Source organism: Seriola dumerili, unplaced genomic scaffold (assembly GCF_002260705.1).
Source record: "Seriola dumerili isolate Sdu_G_001 unplaced genomic scaffold, Sdu_1.0 BDQW01000036.1, whole genome shotgun sequence".
NCBI classification, from domain to species: domain Eukaryota; kingdom Metazoa; phylum Chordata; class Actinopteri; order Carangiformes; family Carangidae; genus Seriola; species Seriola dumerili.
Window position 1 is genome coordinate 4,909,303 of NW_019174291.1, and position 13,891 is coordinate 4,923,193.

The 13,891-nt window shown below is 41.6% G+C and overlaps 1 protein-coding gene across 2 annotated transcripts in view; it reads right to left on the reverse strand.

Annotated features, from left to right (window-relative positions):
* LOC111216858 (endothelin-converting enzyme 2-like) overlaps positions 1-13,024 on the reverse strand; it is a 28,960-nt gene extending 15,936 nt beyond the window's left edge. For both annotated transcript variants that reach the window (XM_022738490.1, XM_022738489.1), the window contains exons 1-2: positions 12,782-13,024; positions 775-861 (exon numbers count right to left, since the gene is read on the reverse strand). In XM_022738490.1, coding sequence (XP_022594211.1) covers positions 775-861; positions 12,782-12,814 — 120 coding nt within the window. In that variant the 5' untranslated portion in view covers positions 12,815-13,024. The remainder of the gene's footprint in view (positions 1-774; positions 862-12,781) is intronic.
* Between the last annotated feature and the right edge of the window lie 867 nt (positions 13,025-13,891).

Below are 13,891 nucleotides of genomic sequence, written 5' to 3' on the forward strand. Positions count from 1 at the left end.
GAGACCCACAGAGACTCACAGAGACTCACAGAGACTCACAGAGACCCACTGGGACCCACAGAGACTCACAGAGACTCACAGAGACCCACAGAGACTCACAAAGACCCACAGAGACTCACAGAGACCCACAGAGACCCACAGAGACTCACAGAGACTCACACAGACTCACAGAGACCCACAGGGACCCAGAGAGTCTGAATACAAACAACTGGACAAGAACTTTCCCTCTAAACTAAGACCTGATGGGATATATAATCTGAACAGTGTATTCTGGTCTCTGATGTGAACCTGGTCTCTGATGTGAACATGGGTCCAGTCAGCATCCAGGATCCTGGTTCCAGAGGTGGTTCTGTATGAAGAGGTCTATTAGAGATCCAGAAGTCTTAAATCTGTGTGTGTCTAGCTGAAGCTCCTCCTCCTCCTCCTCCTCCACAGAGCCCCCCCTGCTCCTCTCTCTGTGGGTGGTGGACCCACATGGAGGTGGCCCCTTGTTGTGTTTTCAGTCCAAGCCCCCCCAGGTCTGTCTCAAGCCCTGTGACTCTGAGCTGGGATTTAGATCAGTCTGAATTCAGGACTTCACCTGGGACCAGTTAGCCACGGGAGACGGAGCAGACTTCCTGAGGACACCACTCCAGCTCTAAGAGTGAACCTCATGTTCAACTCAGCTGAGTCAGACACACTGTCTCTTCTCTACAACACTGTTGTGTTGATGCAGTGCGTGCGTGTGTGTGTGTGTGGTGTGTGTGTGTGTGTGCGTGTGATGTGTTCACTGACCTCCACTCTGTCAGGAGATGAGGCCGACTCAGCTGGAGCATCAGACACCTCCTCCTCCTCCAATGTAGCTCGCTTATAGCTGGACATCTGCAGACGGAGAGACAGGCAGACAGACAGATAAACAGGCATTCAGTAATGTCCACACTAACACAGAAAACAGTGGATAAATCCAATCTGGGTTGAAAACAGAAAACAGAGCTTTTCATCAACTTCTATAAAAACAGGTGGAGTCAGTGTGACTGCTGGTTCACGTCCGTGGTCAAAAACTTTTTTTCTCATGAAGGTTCAAACTGAGTGAAGTGAGCTGACGTATCTGAGCAGCAGCCATGATAAGAGCTGAGGAAAGGAGCTTCAAGGCTTCCTGTCTTATCTCCTTTAGCAGAGGAAACACTGGACCTTCCTTTACCAAAGGAAAGGAGAAATACCTTCCCATAATACCTTGCTGCAGCAGCATTTAAAGTGATGCACCATCGTAGTTTCACCACGACGGACCCACACACATGTAGAAACAACAGAGCAGCTGTTTTATATTTGTGACACGATCCAGAACTGATGGAACTCCTTGTCTGATTGACTGACTCTTTAAATCCAGTCAGGAGTCATCATGAAGAATAAGCAGATTGAATTTATATCATCATCATCATCATCATCATCATCATCATCATAAGAAACTATACATAAATGTACAAAAAAGTCAAACTCTACATAGTCTTAACTTTCTCTTCTTGTATATTATAATGTAATATTATGCAGGCTCAGTGGCTCTGTGGGTAACAGTGATGGTGTGTCCGCTGGTCGCTGTAATGAGGACTCTGTGATGAGGACACTCATGGTCCCCAGGTGATTCTCTGACCTTTCTTCTGGCGCCACCAGCAGATTCACTTTAGTGATGCAGACTGAACTATCAGCACATTAGTCACTACAGGAGAAAGGTCAAAGTTAATTAATAACCAATCTGATCCATACAGACATGGTTGACTTTGAGTTGGATGTATGATTTGTCTTTGTCCAGGTGTCTGTCCTCCTGCAGCTGTTGCTCTCTCTGGACGGTTTGGATGAGATGTAAAGATGATGTGTGAAGCTGTGCACTTAATTCACTGTTGTGTCTATTGATTGTTGTAGTTTTGTGTATTGATTATGCATTGACTGCTGCCTGTAAGCCAGAGTGGTCCCCTGGGATATTACAGCTTTCCTCTGCTGCAGACGTCTGATATCAGCTCTCACTACAAACAAACACATTGCGAAAGAAATCAACTCTTCTTCTGGGCAGCGAGTGCTTAGATTACAACAGGAAACTGTAATGCCACTGTGGACAAAATAAGATAACTTTGTATCTCAAAACATATGTATGTACATTTAAGACGATGAACTTTAAACTGGGGCATGTTGTATATCATTTATCTGAGTAGCAAACATGTACTCTGATGTGGTGGTTTAATGTGAGACTGAAAAAATAAAATCAGATTTGTTCAGTGACACAAATGTTTTGTTTCCTTTTATCAGGATAAACTGTGGATGAAGCATTTCTTTTCAATATAATGTTGTATTTTTCACTTTTAGGGTTTCATCAAAAGATGCTCATCTCCACGGTAGACCAACCTGACCTCAAGACCGCTACTTAACTTTGTGTTGTTTAATCAGAATTGTTACGTAATATAATAATGTATATTATATTATTATAATGTAACATGTTTAAAATGATTATATAAATAAAACATACTATTCTGTCATAACACCACCATAATATTATACACTATTTTACATTACATTTTATAATATCATATTAGCATATTTTGTCACAAGATTTATTTTTTTATTTTTTTATTTATTTTCTATTACATTCACAGGATATCATATACAATTATTATTATTTCTTTAAAATCATTTTATTTTTATTACACTCTCCCTACAGTTATATTTATATTACATCATTAATGTCCACTGCACTTTCCTGCACCCTCACATAACATACACATCATATTCTTTTCATTTGTACATCTCTATGAAGGTTTATTGTTTTGTTGGAATTTACCTGTGGTGTCACACTTGTTTTTGTTCTGCAACGTCACAAATAAAGAACAAAAAAAAAGAAAGAAGATGCTTGTTATATTTTTCATGCTTGGAAAATATAACAAGCATCATGTGGGATGGATCTACTGTATCATTACACCACTGTACATGAATTTATCTTCATATGTCTATGCCTGCATATTGTACAGATACTAGGTGTACAATGACAATAATCAGCGTGATCACATGTTTTTTCATGACACAGAAACAACAGACTAACAGGCTGTAGTTTTAGGTGGATCAGAGCAGGACTGTAACGTGAAATGAGAGCAGAGCACAGCTCAGCATGAGGAGATATTTAACTGTAATCAAATAAATCTCCACTTCCTCTGTTTACACTCAGCTCCTCTCTCTCTGTACTTCAGTCTCTGTGTCTCTCCACCACTCATTGTATGTGCAGAGAGAAACACATGCTGATCCTGGATCAGTCTCACAAACAGTGCAAGTTTTACAAACTTAAACCCCTCACATCATTTCACCATCATTAATACCTCATGCACTGCATTTGGTTACCATGGGAACCACTGCTGTGCAGAGCAGTGCAGCCACTAATGCTGCTGCAGCTGTTAGCATGGGAGCACTGCAGCTCTACTGAAGGGAGGCTGACAGATGATGATGTCGGCTGGTCTCCACAAAAAAGATTCAATGGATAGTCCTGATCCCAACATGATGGATCCTAATGACTCTGGTGACCTCTTGACCTTTCATCTGCTTCCTTCAATCTACACTATATGGCCCAAAACTATATGTAAACCCCTTTCTACATACTACACTGTACTTTTGGTCTGGTACTAGTTTTCTTACACAGCCCCTTCAAGCCCTAACAGATGTTTTTATCATGTTGTTAAAATAAAAATAATGTTTTCTCTCTCAGTTCTGATAAAGGGAAATCTTCCTGCTCCAGTATGCATTTTCCAGTATGCCACAATGGCGGCATACTGGGAACCCCTAACCCTAACCCTTCCTGTTTTAGTGTACTTAAGATCACTTAAATAAAGTCTCAGATGTGTCCAAAACACTCACTAGACTGAGCAGTAGATTGAGGCAAAACCTACAAAAGACTGAGAAAAGTCCAAGTCAAAACACCATGAGTCACAGACGACTTAAAAACACCCACAAATTTGTCAAAATACCTGCGAGCCGGGGATAAGTCTATGTGAAAACACACACGTGTCAGGGTCAAAACACACGAGTCTGAGACAATACACAGACTATTCAGAATCAAAACACACGACAAGTCAGAAACAAAACACACACGAGTCAGAGTCAAAACATACACGACGTGTCAGAGTGAAAATACACGAGTCAAATTCATAACAAACGACGAGTCAGAGTCAAAACACACGACGAGTTTAAGATTGAAATGTGCAGGTTTTGGTTGTGAACACTGTTGGTTGGACCTGGTAATAAATCTACCATAGTTTCTGTTACTATGCTTTTCAGAAACATCTTTTCAGTTTAAGAAGCTCATTAAGATGGTTTCTACCATCATTTAAACCTCAGGAAGCTCTTTGAAAACCAGGTCCTGGTCTGACACAGCAGTAGCAGCAGATCTGTCTCAGTGTCAGTCCTGGTCAGGAGGGTGGAATCGTCTTCCTGTCTGTGCTCTGAGTCTCTGCAGAGTCTCAGTGTCCTTCTGCTGCTGCCTGATGTCCTGCAGGAAACTAAAGGTTTCCAACTGTTTCCTTCCTTAACACCCTCACTGAAACCTGTCTGTCTGCCTCTCTCTCTCCCCCTGTCTTTGTATGTGTCTCTCGCCCGGCTCTGTTCTCTTTAATTGATGACGCACACAGAGGGGGAGAGAGGGAGGAGTGGGCAAGTGAGGTTGCTAGGAGATGGGAGTGTGTGTTATATCTCTCTGTAGAGGCTGATGTCACTGCGTATGTTTATATGTGTGTGTGTGTGTGTGTGTGTGTGTGTGTGTGTGTGTGTGTGTGTGTAATTAGATAATGTGTGTGAATCATCTCCATTCAGCTCTAATGGAGTTCACTGCAGCTTATATAACATCTGTCTGTCTGTCTGTCTGTCTCTCTGTACTGGCTGTGAAATATGCTCTTTTGTCCCCTCACAGCCTCCGTACTCTAAACACTGACCTCAGACACAAACACTGCTGAGGAAACACTCAGTCAATCATCTGTTCCTCCAGAACAACAGGACAAGATCAGATCTGCTAAGCTAGGTATCCTTAGCCTATCAAAGACTGGAAGCGGGGGGAAGCTGTTAGCCTAGCTCCTCAAAAGACAGACAGATTTCTATTTATACAGCAGCAGAGGTAAACAAACACTATATGAATATATTGAATGTAAACACAAAAAAAAACATAAGGGCACCGCAAAAAAGTAGAGGACACATAACAGACATATACATCCTGTCTGAAGACATCTGACAAGAATTTAAAAGACAGAAAAAATATGACAACACCTGAACAAGTGTAAGGAAATCTGGGAAAAAGTATTTAAGCATCCAGAAAATTCTCCATGAACGTCTGAAAACCAGGATAAAAAATGTGTCATATTAAAGGTGCCCTGTGAGTTTTCTTGCAGACAAACGAAGGTTTGTGTTTACTTTCAGTGTTTTTCATCTAAACTCACTGTGTGTGTCCTTTAAGTCATAAGCAGTTGCAAATTTCCCCAAAAAGATTCAATCCAACATTGTTTCTGAGCTAACAGCCTCCTTCTTCTTCACTGCCTTTGTTGGCGCATTACTGCACATCTCGTTGTGTTACAGCCACCTGTAGAACAGTGTGGAACAGTGTGAAACCTCTGACTGCAGCTGCGTGAGATAAACAAACAGAGACCCACTCATAAAAAAAACTCCACAGGGAACCTTTAAGTAAATAGGAAGAGAAATCAGTGAAAAATAAACGAAAAGGTCAGATTAACAATAAGAGATGAAATGAACAGACAGTCCTCACGGGTCAGTCTGTGCTCGCAGCATCAGTGAGCGTGTGCAGACAAACATCGTCATCTCACATCGAGCTGCAGCAGATGCTCAACATTTACCACCTCAGCCCTCGCTGCTCTTTAACAGCGAACACTGAGGGACGAGGCAGGACGCTGTGCAGCGTCAGTAAATCCTGATCAGCTGGGTCAGTGTGGCACAGCAGAACCACGTGACCACAAAACCACATTACCTCACAGGAAACAGTTCATTCATCAGTGAATTACAAGTGAAGGATGAGGACACAGTGGGAGGATGAAGATAATTTTATATTACTGACAAAAATCTGAAAAGTTCTTTTGGGTTCTCATTTTTCATTTAGTCAAGTTGTGTGAAGTTTTGAAAGTTCAGAGCCTTGCCTTGTTTAAAGAGAAGAAGAAACAACTGCAGTCAGCTGAAGGGTCTCTGAGGATGAAGCTCTTCACCTCCCTGAGTTTAAACTTTATTGTTTCAAGTTTGGCAGATCTGAACCAAGCTAAGTCACGCCGCATTAGCTACTAGCAGCTTTTTTCCATGTAACCATGGAAACAGACAACAGTCACTGGATTAGTGGTGACACTCAGGAAAACATCTAAACATGATTGTTATGAAAGTATTGTTGTAGTTTCCATGGGAGTAGGTGAACATTCATCCTTGTTGACACCATGTCCATTTGAATGGGACCAATGTGTTGATGCAGGCCCCCCCCCCCCCCACGTTGTCTGGGAAAAAAAGTTGAGCCTCATCGGTCAATCAAATGCGTCTGAGGTAGATGAGTGTGTAATGTGAACAAGTAAATCTACAGTTCACCTGCTGATAAATCATTAGTGTGAGTCTCTGACTCACACAAACCTCTGTGCAGTATTTGTCTTCAGACTTGAAGACCTTGTCCTGGATCAGGTTTCATCTTCTCACCCCTCTCTTACACAGACCCTGTTTCAATGAGACCAGGATAAAGAGTCCTGCTGGTTCCATCAGTATATGTGTGGTTGCTAGGAGATGGTATTTGGTCAAAAAACATTAAAATGTTGACTTGAAGCCTGTACTACGAAGCAAGTTCAACATACCCAGGATAACTTTTAGTTATCTGGGTTAACTGAACCTAGCATTGTCCCTCCTGGACAACCTGTACTACGAAGCTGGTTATCAGCTGGCTCAGTTAACCCTGGGTTTACCTGTCCAGTTACGAGCGCGTTCCTGTGAAAGAGGCGGAGTTGTTAATTATAAGCAACATCGTCTGAACCATGAATGAAGTTGTTAATATGATATGAGAAGAAACGCTGATACTTCCCGGTCAGTTCCGTTATAGCAACGTCCAAAAGTGATATTCAATAAAGTGAAATGTAAACAATATGATCACATGACTGGAATAAAAAGAAATATTTCTAATTACAGTCACTATTAAAGTCAGACTAAAGATGTATTGTAAATAAGTGCATGAGTTGAAGTTTGAATATTTTTGCTCTTCAGTCTGATGATGAACAAACTGTTATGAACATGTGAAGCAGATAAAATTGTTTATAAAGTTAATGTCAGATTGTTTCTGCTGCAGAGAGGGGAGAAAAAAGAGAAGAGGACTATTTGATGTTTGATGAGTCAGACCGAAGGAAATGTTTGAAAATTATAAATCAGATTTATAATCATGGGAAATATTCAACAGGATGTGGATCATTGTTCTAATCAACAACATCAGAGGTTTAGTTTTTATTTCCAGTTGTGGTCACAGAGTCTCATATTATTCTGAGCTGCAGTGATGGAAGAAGAGTGCGAGCATCGATACAGTCAGGAATCCTGTCAGATTAAAGCATATTTGTTCAATTAAAATGCAGCTATCATAGTTATTATATATTTATTTAGTGTGATAAACTCTCCTCTGTTTGTTAGAAGCTCTGTTTTAAAACCAGTGGACACATGCAAGGTCTGGAACAGCAACACGATTCCACTGATAAATATCTACTACTCGTTTATTTATCACCTTATTGTAAACTCTTTTGTCCCTGTCAGGATCCTGTAGGAATGATGACTCCGTTTTTCCAGGCATCCTGAGGGAGAGATGAACGTCAACACATCCACTGAATGAAGATGAAACAAACATGCTTCCAAACTGATTTCATCCTGGTTTCATCATGTGAACTGCTGACTGCTGACCAACCCTCCTCCATCAGCCGCCTCCTGACCTCACCACCTGCAGGTCTTCACCACGGCAACCTTTACATCACCGCCTCCCCTCTGTGACCTCTGACCTCTGAACATAAATACATCCTCAGCACAATACAGCACAAAGACAGGACGCACGCTCCCTCCCCCCACAGTCTCCTGACCCTCCACCCTAATTCACCGCCCCTCCTCCCCCCTCAGAGCTCTATTCACCTACGAGCCATTCATGAAACCCCCAGAGACCAGTACTGGTCCCGACCTCTGAAACCACTGAAACCAGTCTGAGGTTAAAAGATTACTCCAGGACTGAAGGTAACACATGAACACCCTCCCGATGATGTAATAAATCATTTTGAAAGGGCAACGACCAATGGGACAACATGATGATGATGATGATGATGATGATGATGATGATGATGATGATGATGATGATGATGATGATGATGAAAATGAACCTGATAAAAATAGATATGATGAAGATGAAGGTGGTGGAGACGGTAAAACTCAGGTATTAAGACAAAGAAGAAGAGAAATGTTGGGTTGCTCAGACGGAAACGATGATGATGATGTAGAAGTCAAAGATGATGAAGATGATGAGAGGTAATGTGATGATGATAAAGATGATGAAGGTCAAACACAGGACCCAGGCAGCAGCAGCAGCAGCAGCAGTGGTCATCCAGGGTGTCTTGGTTTGTTTTGTTGCTCAGATGGAAACAGGGCGTCTTAAGACAGGAAGTCACAGAGCTGCAGACAGGAAACAGTAAACCCTGCCCTGCCCAACACAGACACACACACACACACACACACACACACACCAGCTGACGGTTTTATGGTTTTATATAATACAGACATATGATGAGTGAAATAATCATCAACACCATGACTGAGTGTTTCCACCTTGAACTGCAGTGAACCAATGACAGTCTCATAAACACAGATTCAGACAGTCAGGGTTTCATACATCACAAACCTAAGGAACCAATCCTGTCAACTTGTGGGGACAGGGGGCGGGGCTAAATAAACCTGAAACCTCATCAGTACAGAGAGTGTTAGCATTAGCAAAAGTGCTAACACTGTGTCAGCCACTGCCAGTTACAAGCTAACAAACAACATCAACAAATAAAAGATGCTAACTGCGCTAACCGTTCTGATCCGTCTGCTAGTCTCTGGTTCTGGTCTCAGACTCCTCATCTGAGTCTGGGTCTGACTGAGGCTCAAACATGTTGCTGAGTCTCTCTGATGTTTCCTCCTCTAACCATCTTGATACTCTCTGCTCTTTCACCTGTCCACCTGAAGCAAGCAGGTGGTGGGCGGGGCTCAAGGGCTGATCCACATTTCTCAATCAGGAAGTAAGAGTAAGAGCTTCAGACCCAGTTTTTATATGTGAAAACCAGGTTCAACTAAATATGAATCATAGGAGAGGAGTTTAAAACATGTCTGGAGGAACTTTAATCTTCACACAGTAAAGTGAATCTCTTGGTTTTGGACAAGACATCATCACTGAAGACTTCACGCGTTATGGACCAGATCACTGATTAAAGACTAATCAAGTATGAATCATCTCAGGCATTTTCATGACCCATATTCCCACCTTCTCATTTCTATCAAGACCAGGTCTAAACCTAGTCCATGTCTGGGCCTATACAAAGACTGAGCTGTGATTTCAGCTGGATTTACTGTAACTTGATCACTCAGAGAGAAAGGTAGAGGAGACACAAATATCATTTTCGAGCAGCCTGGAAACCAGAGCGGTTCAGTATAGCCCTAAGCCCCTGGTCCGTCCAGACCTGAACCAGGTTTATACCCAGTCTGTCTGAAAACAAGTCTCTAAATCTAGAGACAATGAGCTAAATCGTCAACACTGCAGCTGTTAACATCCCCTAATAGAACCTGTTTGATCCAGAAACGAGGTGACGAGGAAATATAGTCAGTCGGTCAGTCTAGTCAGTCAAAGACATTCCAGATTATAGGGATGACCCTGATGTTGCTGTAAAGCCAGAAATCATACAACTAAAACAACTCATTCACCTGGTCTCACAGGCAGTGGTGGAGAGTTCAGATGTAGTTGGGAGGACCAGAGTCTGCGTAGACTCCAACCTTTTACAACAACAGACACTGAATCTGAAAGTTTCAAACATGTCCAAACTGTCTGATGGAGTCTGATGATACCCGATTATTTTCATTTGCAGTGGTAGAAGTAGAATTCAGATCTTTTACTTCAATACCACAGAGTGAAAAATATAAAAGCACACAAGTATCATCAGCTGAATTAAAGGTTCAAAAGTTAAAGTACGATGTCAGTACAATGATATTTCTCCACCTCATGATTTCATGTCATTGTCCTGCAGAACAAGATAAAAAATAATAATTCAGGACTTCAGACTCTGCTCAGGTCAACAACTTCATCTGCTGTGAGCATGAAGGTTGAAGGACCTTTAACCTATAATAATAATAATACGTCACATTTAGTGAATTAAACTGATCATATGTTTAGTGTCTAAATAAATAATCAGTAAAACTGCAGCTGCCGGATAAATGTAGTTTAAAGTACCTCAATATTGTACTTCAGATTTCATGACTTGTTCTTCAGTATACTGAGACAAAAACATCAGCAGGGACCTGACGTCACTCTCATTCACAGTCTGCTCCATGTAGGTGTTTAATAACTGAGACCAGTTGCTGCACCTTTTGTTGGGCGGCCATTTTGAAACTTCCTGGTTGGAATATTTTGTTCTTGTGTCTAACGATGTTTGATGAACAGAGGTTAATGAAGGAGAAGAGCAGGAGTCCAACCTGGACAAACACAAACTGAGTCAGTTCTCAGAAGCATCAGGATCACAATCAAACCAAACCTCCACAAAGTCTATAAGAACGTCCCTGAACCCACCAAACCAGACTGGTCTCTGAATGTTTTCTGTTCATTGCCGAACACACGTCAGACAAACAGGTGAACTGTCTGTGTATCTGTGTTTCCTGGAAGAACTCATTATGATCCCTCATCACTGATGTTTGTGTTCTGGTTAGTTTTTATGATCAGCTGTTCTCAAGTGACTGCTGTTAGCTCACCTGCAGAGATACGGGAGTGTTTAGTGTTTGTATTCTGGTTAATGTTGGATAAAAGGGAGAGTCTGTCATTTTTAAGGTGGTATGGGTGGAGGTGATCTATCCACTGTCTGACTGAAAAAACAGACACAGACACAGTAACAGACAGAAAACCTAAGGTGAGCTTGTATCAGTCCATCATCAACACACTTCTGACACTTATCATCTTTAATTGTTCCCTGAAGCTCTTATATTAATAAAACATATTCAGACAACAGTAAATATCCACATCAGAGAAACTAATCAATGATCAGAACTGTTACTGGGTGATTTCCTGTCAATCAACTGGTCAGCTGCTACAGATAGTTTCTGGGTGTCAGTTATGATAATCAGTGTCTCTCATGTATGATTATACAACTGTTGCTGGTCTTTAGTTTTAAGTGTGTACATTTTGATTGTGACGTGAAAACCTGCTTGGCAATAACCGAGGTTCTGGTTCTGGTTCTGGTTCTGGTTCTAACTATAACATTATGACACGGTGCTATCTGAAAACTGCAGACTTCTCTCCACTGACTCTTCTCTCTCTCTCTCAGCAGCTGAAAATAAAATCACCTGGTCCATTAAATCTGCTTCACTTTAGTCACCGGCCTGCCAACACAGGGCTGACACAGGGCTGAGTTTAGCCGTAAAGTCAGTAGAGTGATTTAACTAAACTAACAAGTTTCACCAGTTTTCTGATCTGGAAACTGAAGCAGTGACGAAGCAGAGAGGAGAGAGAGCAGGACTGAAACTAATGAATCTTTTTATTAATTTATTGATTAAGTTCAAATGTTAAACCTAACCCATCTGAGCAACAGTGAAAGACCCACACAGCCCCAGATTCAGAAACTGACTCACTGGAGAAACTGGTAACAGAATATTAGACCTTTCTGATGGACCTTTCTCATTTGCTGAAGTTCAACTAATCAATAAAGAAAATATTAGTTGTTGTCAGGTGATGACAGAGGGAGGGGATAAACCCTGTGGTTGTTTCTCACACTTTTAACTGAAGCAGTGTGAGAAGTGCTGCACCTGAGCTCAGACCGGGTAGGTCTGAGCTCAGGTGCAGCAGGTCTAATATCCTCATTTCACTGAGACAGAGGAAGAACTTGAAAGTTTTCAGTTCAGCGACTGGTTGATGGGAATAATTCACTGTGTTCCTGATGTTTCCTCTGCTGCAGCTGATCATTGAAACAAGATGATTTTGATTGGAAACAGATTTAAGATGATTTTTTTTGCAGGTTTTTAGAGACTAAAGTTTCAGGACTCTGAAAGACTGAGACAAACTGATGATGTGTTTGTCCATTAACTGATTAAAGCCTCATGATTCTGTGTTTACAGGAAATCTCTTCTTCTTCTGTGGTTCTGAAACAAATCTAAGACCTAACCTCTGTGTATGTGTGTGGTTTACTGATCGATCAGTTGATCGCCTGACATCAGCTGATGTCAGGCCTGAAAATGTTTCTGCTCACAAACCCCAAACAAACCTTCTCACAACCAAACACACACACACACACACACACACACACACACACACACACACACACACACACACACACACACACACTGAGCTGTCTATAATTACATAGAGATCAGTCACACAGTCAATCAAACAAAGAGATTGACAGGTGATCAGCATCAGCCGCAGCTGCAGACACAGAACAGACCCGGTGTAACCGGGAGGCACAGGAACTGTCACGCGTCCTGGCGCGTTCTTGTTGCGGGTATATGTGTGTGCGTGTGTGTGTGAGCGTGTGTGTGTGCGTGTGCGTGTACTTACGGTGTTCCGGAGGTCCTGCAGCGCTACGCTCATCCTGGAGCTCCGTCCCCGAAAACAGAGCGCTACCGACGGCCGCTCCGCCGGCCCATCCTCTCCAGCTATCCGTCCGTCTGTCCTCCGCTCTGCCTGTCTCTCTGCTGGTCTCTCTCTCTCTCTCTCTCTCTCTCTCTCTCTCTCTCTATGTTCTCCTTCTTTTGTCCGTGCAGTAGCAGTATTGGGATCAGAGGGTTTTTCTGTTTTCTCTCTCGCTCTCTCTTTCTGTCTCCTCAGACCCCGCCCAACATCCAACCAGCCTCTTCCTCTCACAAACAAACACACCCCGAGACACAGAGGGGCTGACGTCATTCACACGGCCCTACGTCACCTCCAGCTCATCTATCTATCTATCTATCTATCTATCTATCTATCTATCTATCTATCTATCTATCTATCTTCTGTATGTTGTAGAGTTTTTTTTTTAGTTTGCCATGATGTTTGTTATAAAGAATGATTCAAATATTATTTTTAATTGTATACTTTGCTAAATTAAACTATTTTAAACCTCAACATGTTATTACTTTAAATCCAATGAGTAAACAAATAAGTGGCTGAAAACATGAAATATGACAATCATAAATGAATGAAACATGATGAGACTGATTGAGTGATCTGCCAATGATGCAGAAACATGTTGAGGTCCTGCTGCAGAATAAACACAAACACAAATAATCCACAATTTCAGTTCAGGTCTGAAAAACAGGATAAAAAAAGATATGACCGGTCTCAGACATGATGATGATGATGATGATGATGATGATGATGATGATGATGATGATGATGATGATGATGATGATGCAGGAGAAACAGAGCAGATAAAACAGAGGAGAAGAAACAAAGCAAAGTCCAGTAAAACAGCTCCATGAATGTGAATTAAAGCTACGCACAGATATAAATACGTAGAGGAGACTGAGCCATAAATCAGATGAGTAATAATCAACCACATGTTAGTGATAAGAGGTGCCCATATGCTCATGTAATATATGTACATATATTGAATTTCCATATATGAAATATATGTACATATGTAGTAAAATCATATATATATATACATATATGTATATATAGTCTACA